Here is a 17,128-nt window from a genome sequence, read left to right as displayed (position 1 = left end):
CTACACCACCATGCCTGATCCACTAAGATGCTCAGGGAGGTTCGTAAGAAGATGATGTACTCTGTTGTGATGGACATGTTTACATACTTTTGAAATATTTGAATGCATTAGTATTTGGCAATAAAAAAATTTGGTATTTTATTCACAAAAGAGGAGATAATTGGAGTAGTTTTTGTTAATGCAAAACATTATGAAAACTAAAATTAGCTGACTAATGTTAATACATGGCTTACGATTATTTTGCATGTTGGATTAGTATCTATTATTGTGTTGTGAGTTTTGGTGTTCAGTTCTCCCGTATTATATATTTATATTAACATTGTGAATTGTCCTCATATGTGTGTCATATTTATACAGTTACTCAACTCTGTGTGTGTTTGTATCTGTGTACAGCGTTAACTCCCGTGAACTACGCTTCTCACGCGCAATGGTCTTCGCCATCGAGGAGATCAACAACAGCACGGAGCTGCTGCCGGGCATCAAACTCGGTTATCAGATCTACGACTCGTGCGCCTCTGTGCCTGTAGCGGTGCATGTGGCATTCCAGCTGTCAAGTGGCCTGGACCCGGTGTTTTACACCGGCGACAATTGTTCACAATCTGGTAAGGTGATGGCCCTTGTTGGTGAGTCTGGGTCCACGCCATCCATCAGCATGTCTCGCATCATCGGGCCCTTTAACATTCCTCAAGTAAATATTTTGAATTTCTGAAAACGATGTGTTTAACAGACCAGTGCTATTTTGTGTCCGTCTTGTTAAACAATTCCACTGTTGTGTTCTTTTAGGTTAGTTATTTTGCCACTTGTGCATGCCTGTCCGATAAGCAGCAGTACCCGAGTTTCTTAAGAACAATCCCGAGTGACCAGTTGCAGGCTGACGCGCTGGCAAAGCTGGTAAAACACTTTGGTTGGACTTGGATAGGTGCTATCCGATCAGATTCGGATTATGGAAACAATGGCATGGCGTCTTTCCTGGACGCAGCACACAAAGAGGGGATCTGTGTGGAATATTCTGAATCTTTCCATCGGACCCACCCACGAAGCAGGATCCAGAGAGTAGCCGACATTATCCGCAGGTTTTTACATATACTGATTATGTGCTTTTGTTCCCTGTACTCACACAGCCCTTCTGCACACAAATCCACAACAATGTTCTGTAAAGGAAAAGATAGAAGAGTATTTTTTCACCTACTGTCAAATTGTAAATGTATCTTTTTTTTCTCTCACAGCTTTTATCTCATATGTTTTAATGCTCTTTGTTATAAAAAAACACATAGAATTATTTTGTATCATATTTTGTTCAAATTGGTATTGGCACTATTATTTCTCTCCAGGTCGACAGCTATGGTTATTGTGGCGTTTACATCCCCTGGAGACTTGAGGATTCTGCTGGAAGAGCTGTCGCTCAAGCCCTCTCCTCCTCGCCAGTGGATAGGCAGTGAGGCCTGGGTAACTGATCCAGACATGCTGAGGTTCAGTTTCTGTGCTGGAGCAGTCGGATTTGGCATTGAGCGATCTGTCATCCCAGGTCTGAGAGACTTCCTGCTGGATCTCTTTCCCTCTAAAGTGGCTGCCTCTCCAGTGCTTACTGAGTTCTGGGAGGATGCATTCAACTGCAGGCTGGGAAAAAGTGAGAAAGATTGGCTGATCCTTAACATAACACTTACAGTTGTGTCTTGTCTGTGTTGTATGTTTTTATTCTGTCTGACTGTAGAAGCAGCTGGTTAAACATCCCAATCCATGAGTTATTTAAAGAGAAATCTATTGTTATTGAACAAAGACACAACGTGTAAATAAGGTCTCTGTGAATAATCAAACTTGAAATAAGGATCTTTCAGGTTAAGTTGAGGCACTCTGCTGTCTTGGAGAAGATGTCAACACTAAAGCCCTGAACACAAGCACACACTGTATATATAGTCTTTAGGCCACCAAGCTAAATAAATAATATATTGTACTCATTACTGTGTATCAGTTACAGTATACATGTAAATATGTATGTTGTTCTAAATGTACTGTTATATTGACGAGGATTTAGATTTTGCATACATTTTTTTGTTTGAAAGACATTCATACAGTTTAAGTCAGTATCCAATTCAAGGAAAATAATATTTTTGCCTGACAACAGAACTGATATAGACAAGACAACAAAATAAAATAAAACATAGGGCAATATACACACTAAAACTGTACATATTAAAAAAACAGAAAAAGACAGGAAAAACGTGTTTTAAAATGTAATGAAAATAAGCATGTTTTCGAAGTGAATTAGAATTATACATATATGTATGTATAATTTTAATTCACTTCGAAAACATGCTTATATATATATATATTTATATATATATATATATACATATATATACGTATATATACATATATATATATACATATATATATATATATGTATATATATATATGTATATATATATACGTATATATATATATACGTATATATATATATATATATATATATATATATATATATATACGTATATATATATATATATATATATATATATATATATATATATATATATATATATATATATATATATATATATATAAGAGGTCCTAAGAAAGCTTTTGCAGGTTACAATAAAACTGAAAAAGAACAATATACATAAGAAATAATGATATAACTGTCAGTGCTAAAACATACCTTCCTGTGTCTTTGTTTGTTTTTAGCAGCAGTCACAGACAAGAATGCGTGTGATGGAAGTGAAGACATAGAGACGATCCAGAGCCCGTACACTGACACATCTCAGCTCCGGATCACTAACATGGTGTACAAGGCTGTTTATGCAATAGCACATGCCATTCATAATTCAGTGTGCCAGGAAACATATTCTATAACGCAGTGTGATGTACTCTCCAGTATAGAATCCAAACAGGTCAGTAAAAACCAATATGTCAAAACACCAATGTCCTTTTTTTGCTATACTGAACTTCTTCCGAAATGAAATATTAATTTTAATATACATTGTTTCATTCCTCCTCCTCTTCATCTTCCATTACTTCATCCTCACAGGTTCTCACTCAGTTGAAGAAAGTTAAGTTTTCTCAAAATGGTTATGATGTGTCATTTGATGACAATGGGGATCCTGTGGCCACATATGAGCTGGTTAACTGGCAACAAAGTGAGAGTGGCAGCATTGAGTTGGTGGCAGTAGGGAACTATGATGCATCACTGCCGGTGGGCCAGGAACTCCATATCAACAGGAACCTCACCTGGGTGGAGGGTGGCACACAAGTAAGGAGCCCAAAATTAATATTATAACATATTCCAATTTCAAATTTGGTGATATGTGTTTTTGGTCCCTGGTTCTCCAGTTTAGGTACACGTACTGGGAAGAGATCTGTTCTCAAGTTACAGCATTTTCAGTCTGAAATCCTACTTAATAGTTTTAACAAAAAATGTCCTTTGCTGAGGAATAGTAACAAAAAACAGGACGTTGAAAAAATGACTAACTTTGGACGATAACTGCTTGCTTTGTCCAATTCAGACTGCTGAGGTCTCATTTTGGCTTTAGCTGAACTTTAGAACTAATTTATTACACAACTGTGGATTTTTTTCACCAGCAGTTGCATTGACAAAACACAGATACTTATTTTAACATGTGAGTTATGTTTTTCGACAGACTTGAAAAGAATCTGAACCTATTCTTGAATCCTCAGAGATTTGAAGCACATTTGAATATGTGTGACTTTGTTTGTATTTATGTGCCAGGTGCCTGTGTCAGTGTGCACTGACAGCTGTCCTGCAGGAACTCGTAAGGTGCTGCAGAAAGGAAAACCCATCTGTTGTTATGATTGTATACCGTGTCCTGAGGGAGAGATTAGCAATGCTACAGGTATTGTTTCTACAAATGCATATCTACTGCACAACATCTAATATTGAGCAAGACTGCTAAAAGCCCTCTTTTGTTGTATTTTTTCAGATTCCCCTGATTGTTTCCCTTGCCCCAAGGAATTTTGGCCTAATGCAAGGAGAAACACTTGTCTCCCCAAGCCTGTAGAGTTTCTTTCCTTCAATGAGGCCCTAGGAATCATCCTGGCTGCATTCTCAGTTGGTGGTGCCTGCCTTGCCATCATAACAGCGGCTGTGTTCCACCGTCACAGGACATCCCCAATCGTCAGAGCCAACAACTCTGAGCTGAGCTTCCTGCTGCTCTTCTCTCTGACTCTCTGTTTCCTATGCTCATTGACTTTCATTGGAGCACCCACTGAGTTGTCCTGCATGCTGCGCCACACAGCGTTTGGGATCACCTTTGTCCTCTGTATCTCTTGTGTTCTTGGAAAAACAATAGTTGTGTTAATGGCATTCAAAGCCACTCTCCCAGGTCGTAATGTTATGAAATGGTTTGGTCCTCCACAGCAAAGGATGACTGTAGTGTCTTTCACTTTCATTCAAGTTATAATATGTACTCTTTGGTTGGTTCTTTGTCCTCCTTTTCCAATGAAAAACCTCACCACATACAAGGAGAGAATCATCCTGGAGTGTGCATTAGGCTCAGCTATTGGGTTCTGGGCTGTGCTCGGGTACATCGGCCTGCTGGCTGTCTTTTGCTTTGTGTTGGCGGTCCTAGCCCGGAAACTACCTGATAATTTTAATGAAGCCAAGTTCATCACCTTCAGCATGCTGATATTCTGTGCAGTCTGGGTCACCTTCATCCCAGCATATGTCAGTTCTCCTGGGAAATTTACTGTGGCTGTGGAGATATTTGCCATTCTTGCCTCCAGTTTTGGACTCATATTGTGTATATTCGCTCCAAAGTGTTTCATCATATTGTTTAAGCCAGAGAAAAACACCAAGAAACATTTAATGAACAAAAGTCAATCTTAAAACATAAAGTTTAAAGAAAACTAGGATGCAATTGAAGGGACTTTTAATACCAATACCTAAGCCACAGAGGACAAAGAGGGAGAACAAAAAAGACAAAAAATTACATTATGGCACCAAAAGCAACATTTACTATATAGCTCATAATGTGCACATTCTGTTTTCATATTGTCTCTGTAAATATTCATATGTTTAAGTATACTCTATATTTTTAATTAAATGTTTTATTAATTTTAATGTCATGTTATGAAAGTACTTTAAAAAACAAAACTTTTTGGTCTTATTTCACTAAGTGTTTTTTCATCACGGCCTGAAAATATAGAATACAAGTAATGTAAAACAAATGAACTAAAACAAGAATAAGATAAATATGTGTGTCTTTCTCTTTTATAAACTCAGTGCTATTTCATTAATATTTCTGTTTTAGCATCATTGTGTGATTTAACCAAACAAACAACTCATTAGTGGTGGACATTTGTTTGGCTTAACTGTCATATGAGCTAAACACAGCAAAAAAAGGTGTAAGAGTATGACTTCATTAAGACGATATTAGGGTTTACAATGGTAACTTTAAAATAAGAGAAAAGAGGCATGGGCACCTGGTGCAGATTATAATGTACACAAAGCTCACAAAAAGACTTGCACAAGAGTTAATCAAAGACCACTGGGTAAGATCATCCTCTCTCTGACGTACAGTAAGCTGACGTACAGTAGGAGGGAAGCTTCAGTCTGAATATCTATATAGACCAGTAAAAACACAGTATGCCCACAAGAGGACAGTTGAGGATGGAGATCTCAGCTCTCTTTATTGGCCTGATCCTGTCACTGGGTTTGTTTGAGCTGAACTCAGCTCTTGCCTTGTATGGTTCTGTGGATGATGTGAAACAAAGGGCTGAGCTCTCAGAGGATAGGAATGGTGTTGGGGACAGCACTGAGGCCTCATCTGTGAAATGTAAGCTCCAGGGTACCACTCGTCTACCTGCTTTCTCAATGGATGGTGACTACGTTATTGGTGGTGTTTTCTCCATACATTACAACATGCACACAGTGAAGCATAACTACACCACCATGCCTGATCCACTAAGATGCTCAGGGAGGTTAGTAAGAGGAAGATGTACTCTGTGGTGATGGACATGTTTACATACTTTTGAAATATTTGAATGCATTAGTATTTGGCAATAAAAAAATGAGGTATTTTATTCATAAAAGAGGAGATAATTGGAGTAGTTTTTGTTAATGCAAAACATTATGAAAACTAAAATTAGCTGACTAATGTTAATACATGGCTTACGATTATTTTGCATGTTGGATTAGTATCTATTATTGTGTTGTGATTTTTGGTGTTCAGTTCTCCCGTATTATATATTTATATTAACATTGTGAATTGTCCTCATATGTGTGTCATATTTATACAGTTACTCAACTCTGTGTGTGTTTGTATCCATGTACAGCGTTTACTCCCGTGAACTACGCTTCTCACGCGCAATGGTCTTCGCCATCGAGGAGATCAACAACAGCACGGAGCTGCTGCCGGGCATCAAACTCGGTTATCAGATCTACGACTCGTGCGCCTCTGTGCCTGTAGCGGTGCATGTGGCATTCCAGCTGTCAAGTGGCCTGGACCCGGTGTTTTACACCGGCGACAATTGTTCACAATCTGGTAAAGTGATGGCCATTGTTGGTGAGTGTGGGTCCACGCCATCCATCAGCATGTCTCGCATCATCGGGCCCTTTAACATTCCTCAAGTAAATATTTTGAATTTCTGCCAACGATGTGTTTAACAGACCAGTGCTATTTTGTGTCCGTCTTGTTAAACAATTCCACTGTTGTGTTCTTTTAGGTTAGTCACTTTGCCACTTGTGCATGCCTGTCCGATAAGCAGCAGTACCCGAGTTTCTTAAGAACAATCCCGAGTGACCAGTTCCAGGTTGACGCGCTGGCAAAGCTGGTAAAACACTTTGGTTGGACTTGGATAGGTGCTATCCGATCAGATTCGGATTACGGAAACAATGGCATGGCGTCTTTCCTGGACGCAGCACACAAAGAGGGGATCTGTGTGGAATATTCTGAATCTTTCCATTGGACCCACCCACGAAGCAGGATCCAGAGAGTAGCCGACATTATCCGCAGGTTTTTACATATACTGATTATGTGCTTTTGTTCCCTGTGCTCACACAGCCCTTCTGCACACAAATCCACAACAATGTTCTGTAAAGGAAAAGATAGAAGAGTATTTTTTCACCTACTGTCAAATTGTAAATGTATCTTTTTTTTCTCTCACAGCTTTTATCTCATATGTTTTAATGCTCTTTGTTATAAAAAAACACATACAATTATTTTGTATCATATTTTGTTCAAATTGGTATTGGCACTATTATTTCTCTCAGGTCGACAGCTATGGTTATTGTGGCGTTTACATCCCCTGAAGACTTTAGGATTCTGCTGGAAGAGCTGTCGCTCAAGCCCTCTCCTCCTCGCCAGTGGATAGGCAGTGAGGCCTGGCTAACTGACCCAGCCATGCTGAGGTTCAGTTTCTGTGCTGGAGCAGTCGGATTTGGCATTGAGCGATCTGTCATCCCAGGTCTGAGAGACTTCCTGCTGGATCTCTCTCCATCTAAAGTGGCTGCCTCTCCAGTGCTTACTGAGTTCTGGGAGGATGCATTCAACTGCAGGCTGGGAAAAAGTGAGAAAGATTGGCTGATCCTTAACATAACACTTACAGTTGTGTCTTGTCTGTGTTGTATGTTTTTATTCTGTCTGACTGTAGAAGCAGCTGGTTTAACATCCCAATCCATGAGTTATTTAAAGAGAAATCTATTGTTATTGAACAAAGACACAACGTGTAAATAAGGTCTCTGTGAATAATCAAACTTGAAATAAGGATCTTTCAGGGTAAGTTGAGGCACTCTGCTGTCTTGGAGAAGATGTCAACACTAAAGCCCTGAACACAAGCACACACTGTATATACAGTCTTTAGGCCACCAAGCTAAATAAATAATATATTGTACTCATTACTGTGTATCAGTTACAGTATACATGTAAATATGTATGTTGTTCTAAATGTACTGTTATATTGACGAGGATTTAGATTTTGCATACATTTTTTTGTTTGAAAGACATTCATACAGTTTAAGTCAGTATCCAATTCAAGGAAAATAATATTTTTGCCTGACAACAGAACTGATATAGACAAGACAACAAAATAAAATAAAACATAGGGCAATATACACACTAAAACTGTACATATTAAAAAAACAGAAAAAGACAGGAAAAACGTGTTTTAAAATGTAATGAAAATAAGCATGTTTTCGAAGTGAATTAGAATTATACATATATGTATGTATAATTTTAATTCACTTCGAAAACATGCTTATATATATATATATTTATTTATATATATATATATATATATATATACGTATATATATGTATATATACATATATATACGTATATATATATATGTATATATATATGTATATATACGTATATATATACGTATATATATATATATATACATATATATATATATATATATATATATATATATATATATATATATATATATATATATATATATATGTATATATATATATATATATAAGAGGTCCTAAGAAAGCTTTTGCAGGTTAAATAAAACTGAAAAAGAACAATATACATAAGAAATAATGATATAACTGTCAGTGCTAAAACATACCTTCCTGTGTCTTTGTTTGTTTTTAGCAGCAGTCACAGACAAGAATGCGTGTGATGGAAGTGAAGACATAGAGACGATCCAGAGCCCGTACACTGACACATCTCAGCTCCGAATCACTAACATGGTGTACAAGGCTGTTTATGCAATAGCACATGCCATTCATAATGCAGTGTGCCAGGAAACATATTCTATAACGCAGTGTGATGTACTCTCCAGTATAGAGTCCAAACAGGTCAGTAAAAACAAATATGTCAAAACACCAATGTCCTTTTTTTGCTATACTGAACTTTTTCCGAAATGAAATATTAATTTTAATATACATTGTTTCATTCCTCCTCCTCTTCATCTTCCATTACTTCATACTCACAGGTTCTCACTCAGTTGAAGAAAGTTAAGTTTTCTCAAAATGGTTATGATGTGTCATTTGATGCCAATGGAGATCCTGTGGCCACATATGAGCTGGTTAACTGGCAAAAAAGTGAGAGTGGCAGCATTGAGTTGGTGGCAGTAGGGAACTACGATGCGTCACTGCCGGTGGGCCAAGAACTCCATATCAACAGGAACCTCACCTGGGTGGAGGGTGGCACACAAGTAGGGAGCCCAAAATTAATATTATAACATATTCCAATTTCAAATTTGGTGATATGTGTTTTTGGTCCCTGGTTCTCCAGTTTAGGTACACGTACTGGGAAGAGATCTGTTCTCAAGTTACAGCATTTTCAGTCTGAAATCCTACTTAATAGTTTTAACAAAAAATGTCCTTTGCTGAGGAATAGTAACAAAAAACAGGACGTTGAAAAAAAAGACTAACTTTGGACGATAACTGCTTGCTTTGTCCAATTCAGACTGCTGAGGTCTCATTTTGGCTTTAGCTGAACTTTAGAACTAATTTATTACACAACTGTGGATTTTTTTCACCAGCAGTTGCATTGACAAAACACAGATACTTATTTTAACATGTGAGTTATGTTTTTCGACAGACTTGAAAAGAATCTGAACCTATTCTTGAATCCTCAGAGATTTGAAGCACATTTGAATATGTGTGACTTTGTTTGTATTTATGTGCCAGGTGCCTGTGTCAGTGTGCACTGACAGCTGTCCTGCAGGAACTCGTAAGGTGCTGCAGAAAGGAAAACCCATCTGCTGTTATGATTGTATACCGTGTCCTGAGGGAGAGATTAGCAACGCTACAGGTATTGTTTCTCCAAATGCATATCTACTGTACAACATCTAATATTGAGCAAGACTGCTAAAAGTCCTCTTTTGTTGTATTCTTTCAGATTCCCCTGATTGTTTCTCTTGCCCCAAGGAATTTTGGCCTAATGCAAAGAGACACACTTGTCTCCCCAAGCCTGTAGAGTTTCTTTCCTTCAATGAGGCCCTAGGAATCATCCTGGCTGCATTCTCAGTTGGTGGTGCCTGTCTTGCCATCATAACAGCGGCTGTGTTCCACCGTCACAGGACATCCCCGATTGTCAGAGCCAACAACTCTGAGCTGAGCTTCCTGCTGCTCTTCTCTCTGACTCTCTGTTTCTTATGCTCATTGACTTTCATTGGAGCACCCACTGAGTTGTCCTGCATGCTGCGCCACACAGCGTTTGGGATCACCTTCGTCCTCTGTATCTCTTGTGTTCTTGGAAAAACAATAGTTGTGTTAATGGCATTCAAAGCCACTCTCCCAGGTCGTAATGTTATGAAATGGTTTGGTCCTCTGCAGCAAAGGATGACTGTAGTGTCTTTCACTTTCATTCAAGTTATAATATGTACTCTTTGGTTGGTTCTTAGTCCTCCTTTTCCAATGAAAAACCTCACCACATACAAAGAGAGAATCATCCTGGAGTGTGCATTAGGCTCAGCTATTGGGTTCTGGGCTGTGCTCGGGTACATCGGCCTGCTGGCTGTCTTTTGCTTTGTGTTGGCGGTCCTAGCCCGGAAACTACCTGATAATTTTAATGAAGCCAAGCTTATCACCTTCAGCATGCTGATATTCTGTGCAGTCTGGGTCACCTTCATCCCAGCATATGTCAGTTCTCCTGGGAAATTTTCTGTGGCTGTGGAGATATTTGCCATTCTTGCCTCCAGTTTTGGACTCATATTGTGTATATTCGCTCCAAAGTGTTTCATCATATTGTTTACGCCAGAGAAAAACACCAAGAAACATTTAATGAACAAAAGTCAATCTTAAAACATAAAGTTTAAAGAAAACTAGGATGCAATTGAAGGGACTTTTAATACCAATACCTAAGCCACAGAGGACAAAGAGGGAGAACAAAAAAGACAAAAAATGACATTATGGCGCCAAAAGCAACATTTACTATATAGCTCATAATGTGCACATTCTGTTTTCATATTGTCTCTGTAAATATTCATATGTTTAAGTATACTCTATATTTTTAATTAAATGTTTTATTAATTTTAATGTCATGTTATGAAAGTACTTTAAAAAAACAAAACTTTTTGGTCTTATTTCACTAAGTGTTTTTTCATCACGGCCTGAAAATATAGAATACAAGTAATGTAAAACAAATGAATTAAAACAAGAATAAGATAAATATGTGTGTCTTTCTCTTTTATAAACTCAGTGCTATTTCATTAATATTTCTGTTTTAGCATCATTGTGTGATTTAACCAAACAAACAACTCATTAGTGGTGGACATTTGTTTGGCTTAACTGTCATATGAGCTAAACACAGCAAAAAAAGGTGTAAGAGTGTAAGACTTCATTAAGACAATATTAGGGTTTACAATGGTAGCTTTAAAAGAAGAGAAAAGAGGCATGGGCACCTGGTGCAGATTATAATGTACACAAAGCTCACAAAAAGACTTGCACAAGAGTTAATCAAAGACCACAGGGTAAGATCATCCTCTCTCTGACGTACAGTAAGCTGACGTACAGTAGGAGGGAAGCTTCAGTCTGAATATCTATATAGACCAGTAAAAACACTGTATGCCCACTTGAGGACAGTTGAGGATGGAGATCTCAGCTCTCTTTATTGGCCTGATCCTGTCACTGGGTTTGTGTGAGCTGAACTCAGCTCTTGCCTTGAATGGTTCTGTGGATGATGTGAAACAAAGGGCTGAGTTCTCAGAGGATAGGAATGGTGTTGGGGTCAGCACTGAGGCCTCATCTGTGAAATGTAAGCTCCAGGGTACCACTCGTCTACCTGCTTTCTCAATGGATGGTGACTACGTTATTGGTGGTGTTTTCTCCATACATTACTCCATGCACACAGTGAAGCATAACTACACCACCATGCCTGATCCACTAAGATGCTCAGGGAGGTTAGTAAGAGGAAGATGTACTCTGTTGTGATGGACATGTTTACATACTTTTGAAATATTTGAATGCATTAGTATTTGGCAATAAAAAAATGAGGTATTTTATTCATAAAAGAGGAGATTATTGGAGTAGTTTTTGTTAATGCAAAACATTATGAAAACTAAAATTAGCTGACTAATGTTAATACATGGCTTATGATTATTTTGCATGTTGGATTAGTATCTATTATTGTGTTGTGATTTTTGGTGTTCAGTTCTCCCGTATTATATATTTATATTAACATTGTGAATTGTCCTCATATGTGTGTCATATTTATACAGTTACTCAACTCTGTGTGTGTTTGTATCCATGTACAGCGTTAACTCCCGTGAACTACGCTTCTCACGCGCAATGGTCTTCGCCATCGAGGAGATCAACAACAGCACGGAGCTGCTGCCGGGCATCAAACTCGGTTATCAGATCTACGACTCGTGCACCTCTGTGCCTGTAGCGGTGCATGTGGCATTCCAGCTGTCAAGTGGCCTGGACCCGGTGTTTTACACCGGCGACAATTGTTCACAATCTGGTAAAGTGATGGCTATTGTTGGTGAGTCTGGGTCCACGCCATCCATCAGCATGTCTCGCGTCATCGGGCCCTTTAACATTCCTCAAGTAAATATTTTGAATTTCTGCCAACGATGTGTTTAACAGACCAGTGCTATTTTGTGTCTGTCTTGTTAAATAATTCCACTGTTGTGTTCTTTTAGGTTAGTTACTTTGCCACTTGTGCATGCCTGTCCGATAAGCAGCAGTACCCGAGTTTCTTAAGAACAATCCCGAGTGACCAGTTCCAGGTTGACGCGCTGGCAAAGCTGGTAAAACACTTTGGTTGGACTTGGATAGGTGCTATCCGATCAGATTCGGATTACGGAAACAATGGCATGGCGTCTTTCCTGGACGCAGCACACAAAGAGGGGATCTGTGTGGAATATTCTGAATCTTTCCATTGGACCCACCCACGAAGCAGGATCCAGAGAGTAGCCGACATTATCCGCAGGTTTTTACATATACTGATTATGTGCTTTTGTTCCCTGTGCTCACACAGCCCTTCTGCACACAAATCCACAACAATGTTCTGTAAAGGAAAAGATAGAAGAGTATTTTTTCACCTACTGTCAAATTGTAAATGTATCTTTTTTTTCTCTCACAGCTTTTATCTCATATGTTTTAATGCTCTTTGTTATAAAAAAACACATACAATTATTTTGTATCATATTTTGTTCAAATTGGTATTGGCACTATTATTTCTCTCCAGGTCGACAGCTATGGTGATTGTGGCGTTTACATCCCCTGGAGACTTGAGGATTCTGCTGGAAGAGCTGTCGCTCAAGCCCTCTCCTCCTCGCCAGTGGATAGGCAGTGAGGCCTGGGTAACTGATCCAGACATGCTGAGGTTCAGTTTCTGTGCTGGAGCAGTCGGATTTGGCATTGAGCGATCTGTCATCCCAGGTCTGAGAGACTTCCTGCTGGATCTCTCTCCATCTAAAGTGGCTGCCTCTCCAGTGCTTACTGAGTTCTGGGAGGATGCATTCAACTGCAGGCTGGGAAAAGGTGAGAAAGATTGGCTGATCCTTAACATAACACTTACAGTTGTGTCTTGTCTGTGTTGTATGTTTTTATTCTGTCTGACTGTAGAAGCAGCTGGTTTAACATCCCAATCCATGAGTTATTTAAAGAGAAATCTATTGTTATTGAACAAAGACACAACGTGCAAATAAGGTCTCTGTGAATAATCAAACTTGAAATAAGGATCTTTCAGGTTAAGTTGAGGCACTCTGCTGTCTTGGAGAAGATGTCAACACTAAAGCCCTGAACACAAGCACACACTGTATATACAGTCTTTAGGCCACCAAGCTAAATAAATAATATATTGTACTCATTACTGTGTATCAGTTACAGTATACATGTAAATATGTATGTTGTTCTAAATGTACTGTTATATTGACGAGGATTTAGATTTTGCATACATTTTTTTGTTTGAAAGACATTCATACAGTTTAAGTCAGTATCCAATTCAAGGAAAATAATATTTTTGCCTGACAACAGAACTGATATAGACAAGACAACAAAATAAAATAAAACATAGGGCAATATACACACTAAAACTGTACATATTAAAAAAAACAGAAAAAGACAGGAAAAACGTGTTTTAAAATGTAATGAAAATAAGCATGTTTTCGAAGTGAATTAGAATTATACATATATGTATGTATAATTTTAATTCACTTCGAAAACATGCTTATATATATATATTTATTTATATATATATATATATATATATATATATATGTATATATATGTATATATACATATATATACATATATATACGTATATATATATACGTATATATATGTATATATACGTATATATATATATATAAGAGGTCCTAAGAAAGCTTTTGCAGGTTAAATAAAACTGAAAAAGAACAATATACATAAGAAATAATGATATAACTGTCAGTGCTAAAACATACCTTCCTGTGTCTTTGTTTGTTTTTAGCAGCAGTCACAGACAAGAATGCGTGTGATGGAAGTGAAGACATAGAGACGATCCAGAGCCCGTACACTGACACATCTCAGCTCCGAATCACTAACATGGTGTACAAGGCTGTTTATGCAATAGCACATGCCATTCATAATGCAGTGTGCCAGGAAACATATTCTATAACCCAATGTGATGTACTCTCCAGTATAGAGTCCAAACAGGTCAGTAAAAACAAATATGTCAAAACACCAATGTCCTTTTTTTGCTATACTGAACTTTTTCCGAAATGAAATATTAATTTTAATATACATTGTTTCATTCCTCCTCCTCTTCATCTTCCATTACTTCATACTCACAGGTTCTCACTCAGTTGAAGAAAGTTAAGTTTTCTCAAAATGGTTATGATGTGTCATTTGATGCCAATGGAGATCCTGTGGCCACATATGAGCTGGTTAACTGGCAAAAAAGTGAGAGTGGCAGCATTGAGTTGGTGGCAGTAGGGAACTACGATGCATCACTGCCGGTGGGCCAAGAACTCCATATCAACAGGAACCTCACCTGGGTGGAGGGTGGCACACAAGTAGGGAGCCCAAAATTAATATTATAACATATTCCAATTTCAAATTTGGTGATATGTGTTTTTGGTCCCTGGTTCTCCAGTTTAGGTACACGTACTGGGAAGAGATCTGTTCTCAAGTTACAGCATTTTCAGTCTGAAATCCTACTTAATAGTTTTAACAAAAAATGTCCTTTGCTGAGGAATAGTAACAAAAAACAGGACGTTGAAAAAAAAGACTAACTTTGGACGATAACTGCTTGCTTTGTCCAATTCAGACTGCTGAGGTCTCATTTTGGCTTTAGCTGAACTTTAGAACTAATTTATTACACAACTGTGGATTTTTTTCACCAGCAGTTGCATTGACAAAACACAGATACTTATTTTAACATGTGAGTTATGTTTTTCGACAGACTTGAAAAGAATCTGAACCTATTCTTGAATCCTCAGAGATTTGAAGCACATTTGAATATGTGTGACTTTGTTTGTATTTATGTGCCAGGTGCCTGTGTCAGTGTGCACTGACAGCTGTCCTGCAGGAACTCGTAAGGTGCTGCAGAAAGGAAAACCCATCTGCTGTTATGATTGTATACCGTGTCCTGAGGGAGAGATTAGCAACGCTACAGGTATTGTTTCTCCAAATGCATATCTACTGTACAACATCTAATATTGAGCAAGACTGCTAAAAGTCCTCTTTTGTTGTATTCTTTCAGATTCCCCTGATTGTTTCTCTTGCCCCAAGGAATTTTGGCCTAATGCAAAGAGACACACTTGTCTCCCCAAGCCTGTAGAGTTTCTTTCCTTCAATGAGGCCCTAGGAATCATCCTGGCTGCATTCTCAGTTGGTGGTGCCTGCCTTGCCATCATAACAGCGGCTGTGTTCCACCGTCACAGGACATCCCCGATTGTCAGAGCCAACAACTCTGAGCTGAGCTTTCTGCTGCTCTTCTCTCTGACTCTTTGTTTCTTATGCTCATTGACTTTCATTGGAGAACCCTCTGAGTGGTCCTGCATGCTGCGCCACACAGCGTTTGGGATCACCTTCGTCCTCTGTATCTCTTGTGTTCTTGGAAAAACAATAGTTGTGTTAATGGCATTCAAAGCCACTCTCCCAGGTCCTAATGTTATGAAATGGTTTGGTCCTCCGCAGCAAAGGATGACTGTAGTGTCTTTCACTTTCATTCAAGTTATAATATGTACTCTTTGGTTGGTTCTTAGTCCTCCTTTTCCAATGAAAAACCTCACCACATACAAGGAGAGAATCATCCTGGAGTGTGCATTAGGCTCAGCTATTGGGTTCTGGGCTGTGCTCGGGTACATCGGCCTGCTGGCTGTCTTTTGCTTTGTGTTGGCGGTCCTAGCCCGGAAACTACCTGATAATTTTAATGAAGCCAAGCTTATCACCTTCAGCATGCTGATATTCTGTGCAGTCTGGGTCACCTTCATCCCAGCATATGTCAGTTCTCCTGGTAAATTGACTGTGGCTGTGGAGATATTTGCCATTCTTGCCTCCAGTTTTGGACTCATATTGTGTATATTCGCTCCAAAGTGTTTCATCATATTGTTTAAGCCAGAGAAAAACACCAAGAAACATTTAATGAACAAAAGTCAATCTTAAAACATAAAGTTTAAAGAAAACTAGCATGCAATTGAAGGGACTTTTAATACCAATACCTAAGCCACAGAGGACAAAGAGGGAGAACAAAAAAGACAAAAAATGACATTATGGCGCCAAAAGCAACATTTACTATATAGCTCATAATGTGCACATTCTGTTTTCATATTGTCTCTGTAAATATTCATATGTTTAAGTATACTCTATATTTTTAATTAAATGTTTTATTAATTTTAATGTCATGTTATGAAAGTACTTTAAAAAAACAAAACTTTTTGGTCTTATTTCACTAAGTGTTTTTTCATCACGGCCTGAAAATATAGAATACAAGTAATGTAAAACAAATGAACTAAAACAAGAATAAGATAAATATGTGTGTCTTTCTCTTTTATAAACTCAGTGCTATTTCATTAATATTTCTGTTTTAGCATCATTGTGTGATTTAACCAAACAAACAACTCATTAGTGGTGGACATTTGTTTGGCTTAACTGTCATATGAGCTAAACACAGCAAAAAAAGGTGTAAGAGTGTAAGACTTCATTAAGACGATATTAGGGTTTACAATGGTAACTTTAAAAGAAGAGAAAAGAGACATGGGCACCTGGTGCAGATTATAATG

The 17,128-nt window shown here is 38.1% G+C and overlaps 3 protein-coding genes across 3 annotated transcripts; all 3 read left to right on the top strand.

Moving 5' to 3' along the window:
- Positions 1-406: 406 nt before the first annotated feature.
- LOC306742367 (extracellular calcium-sensing receptor-like) lies at positions 407-4,840 on the top strand (the record flags this gene model as incomplete). Its single annotated transcript, XM_079224736.1, has 7 exons — positions 407-688; positions 784-1,073; positions 1,332-1,627; positions 2,683-2,888; positions 3,026-3,247; positions 3,725-3,848; positions 3,936-4,840. The coding sequence occupies exons 1-7, from the start codon at positions 428-430 to the stop codon at positions 4,838-4,840; spliced, it is 2,304 nt and encodes a 767-aa protein (XP_079080862.1). The 5' UTR covers positions 407-427.
- Positions 4,841-5,785: 945 nt separating this feature from the next.
- Positions 5,786-10,718, top strand: LOC306742365 (extracellular calcium-sensing receptor-like; the record flags this gene model as incomplete). The annotated part of the gene is made up of 8 exons (XM_079224734.1): positions 5,786-5,934; positions 6,289-6,583; positions 6,679-6,968; positions 7,226-7,521; positions 8,560-8,765; positions 8,903-9,124; positions 9,603-9,726; positions 9,814-10,718. Exons 1-8 carry the CDS (start codon positions 5,828-5,830, stop codon positions 10,716-10,718), a joined length of 2,445 nt encoding a protein of 814 aa, XP_079080860.1. The 5' UTR covers positions 5,786-5,827.
- A 939-nt stretch (positions 10,719-11,657) lies between these two features.
- Positions 11,658-16,511, top strand: LOC306742361 (extracellular calcium-sensing receptor-like; the record flags this gene model as incomplete). Its single annotated transcript, XM_079224730.1, has 8 exons — positions 11,658-11,815; positions 12,170-12,464; positions 12,560-12,849; positions 13,108-13,403; positions 14,353-14,558; positions 14,696-14,917; positions 15,396-15,519; positions 15,607-16,511. Exons 1-8 carry the CDS (start codon positions 11,709-11,711, stop codon positions 16,509-16,511), a joined length of 2,445 nt encoding a protein of 814 aa, XP_079080856.1. The 5' UTR covers positions 11,658-11,708.
- Positions 16,512-17,128: the final 617 nt, after the last annotated feature.

The sequence above is a fragment of the Taurulus bubalis genome (genome assembly GCF_910589615.1).
Source record: "Taurulus bubalis genome assembly, chromosome: 10".
Taxonomy (NCBI): Eukaryota; Metazoa; Chordata; class Actinopteri; order Perciformes; family Cottidae; genus Taurulus; species Taurulus bubalis.
This window is presented reverse-complemented; position numbering and strand designations above follow the sequence as displayed.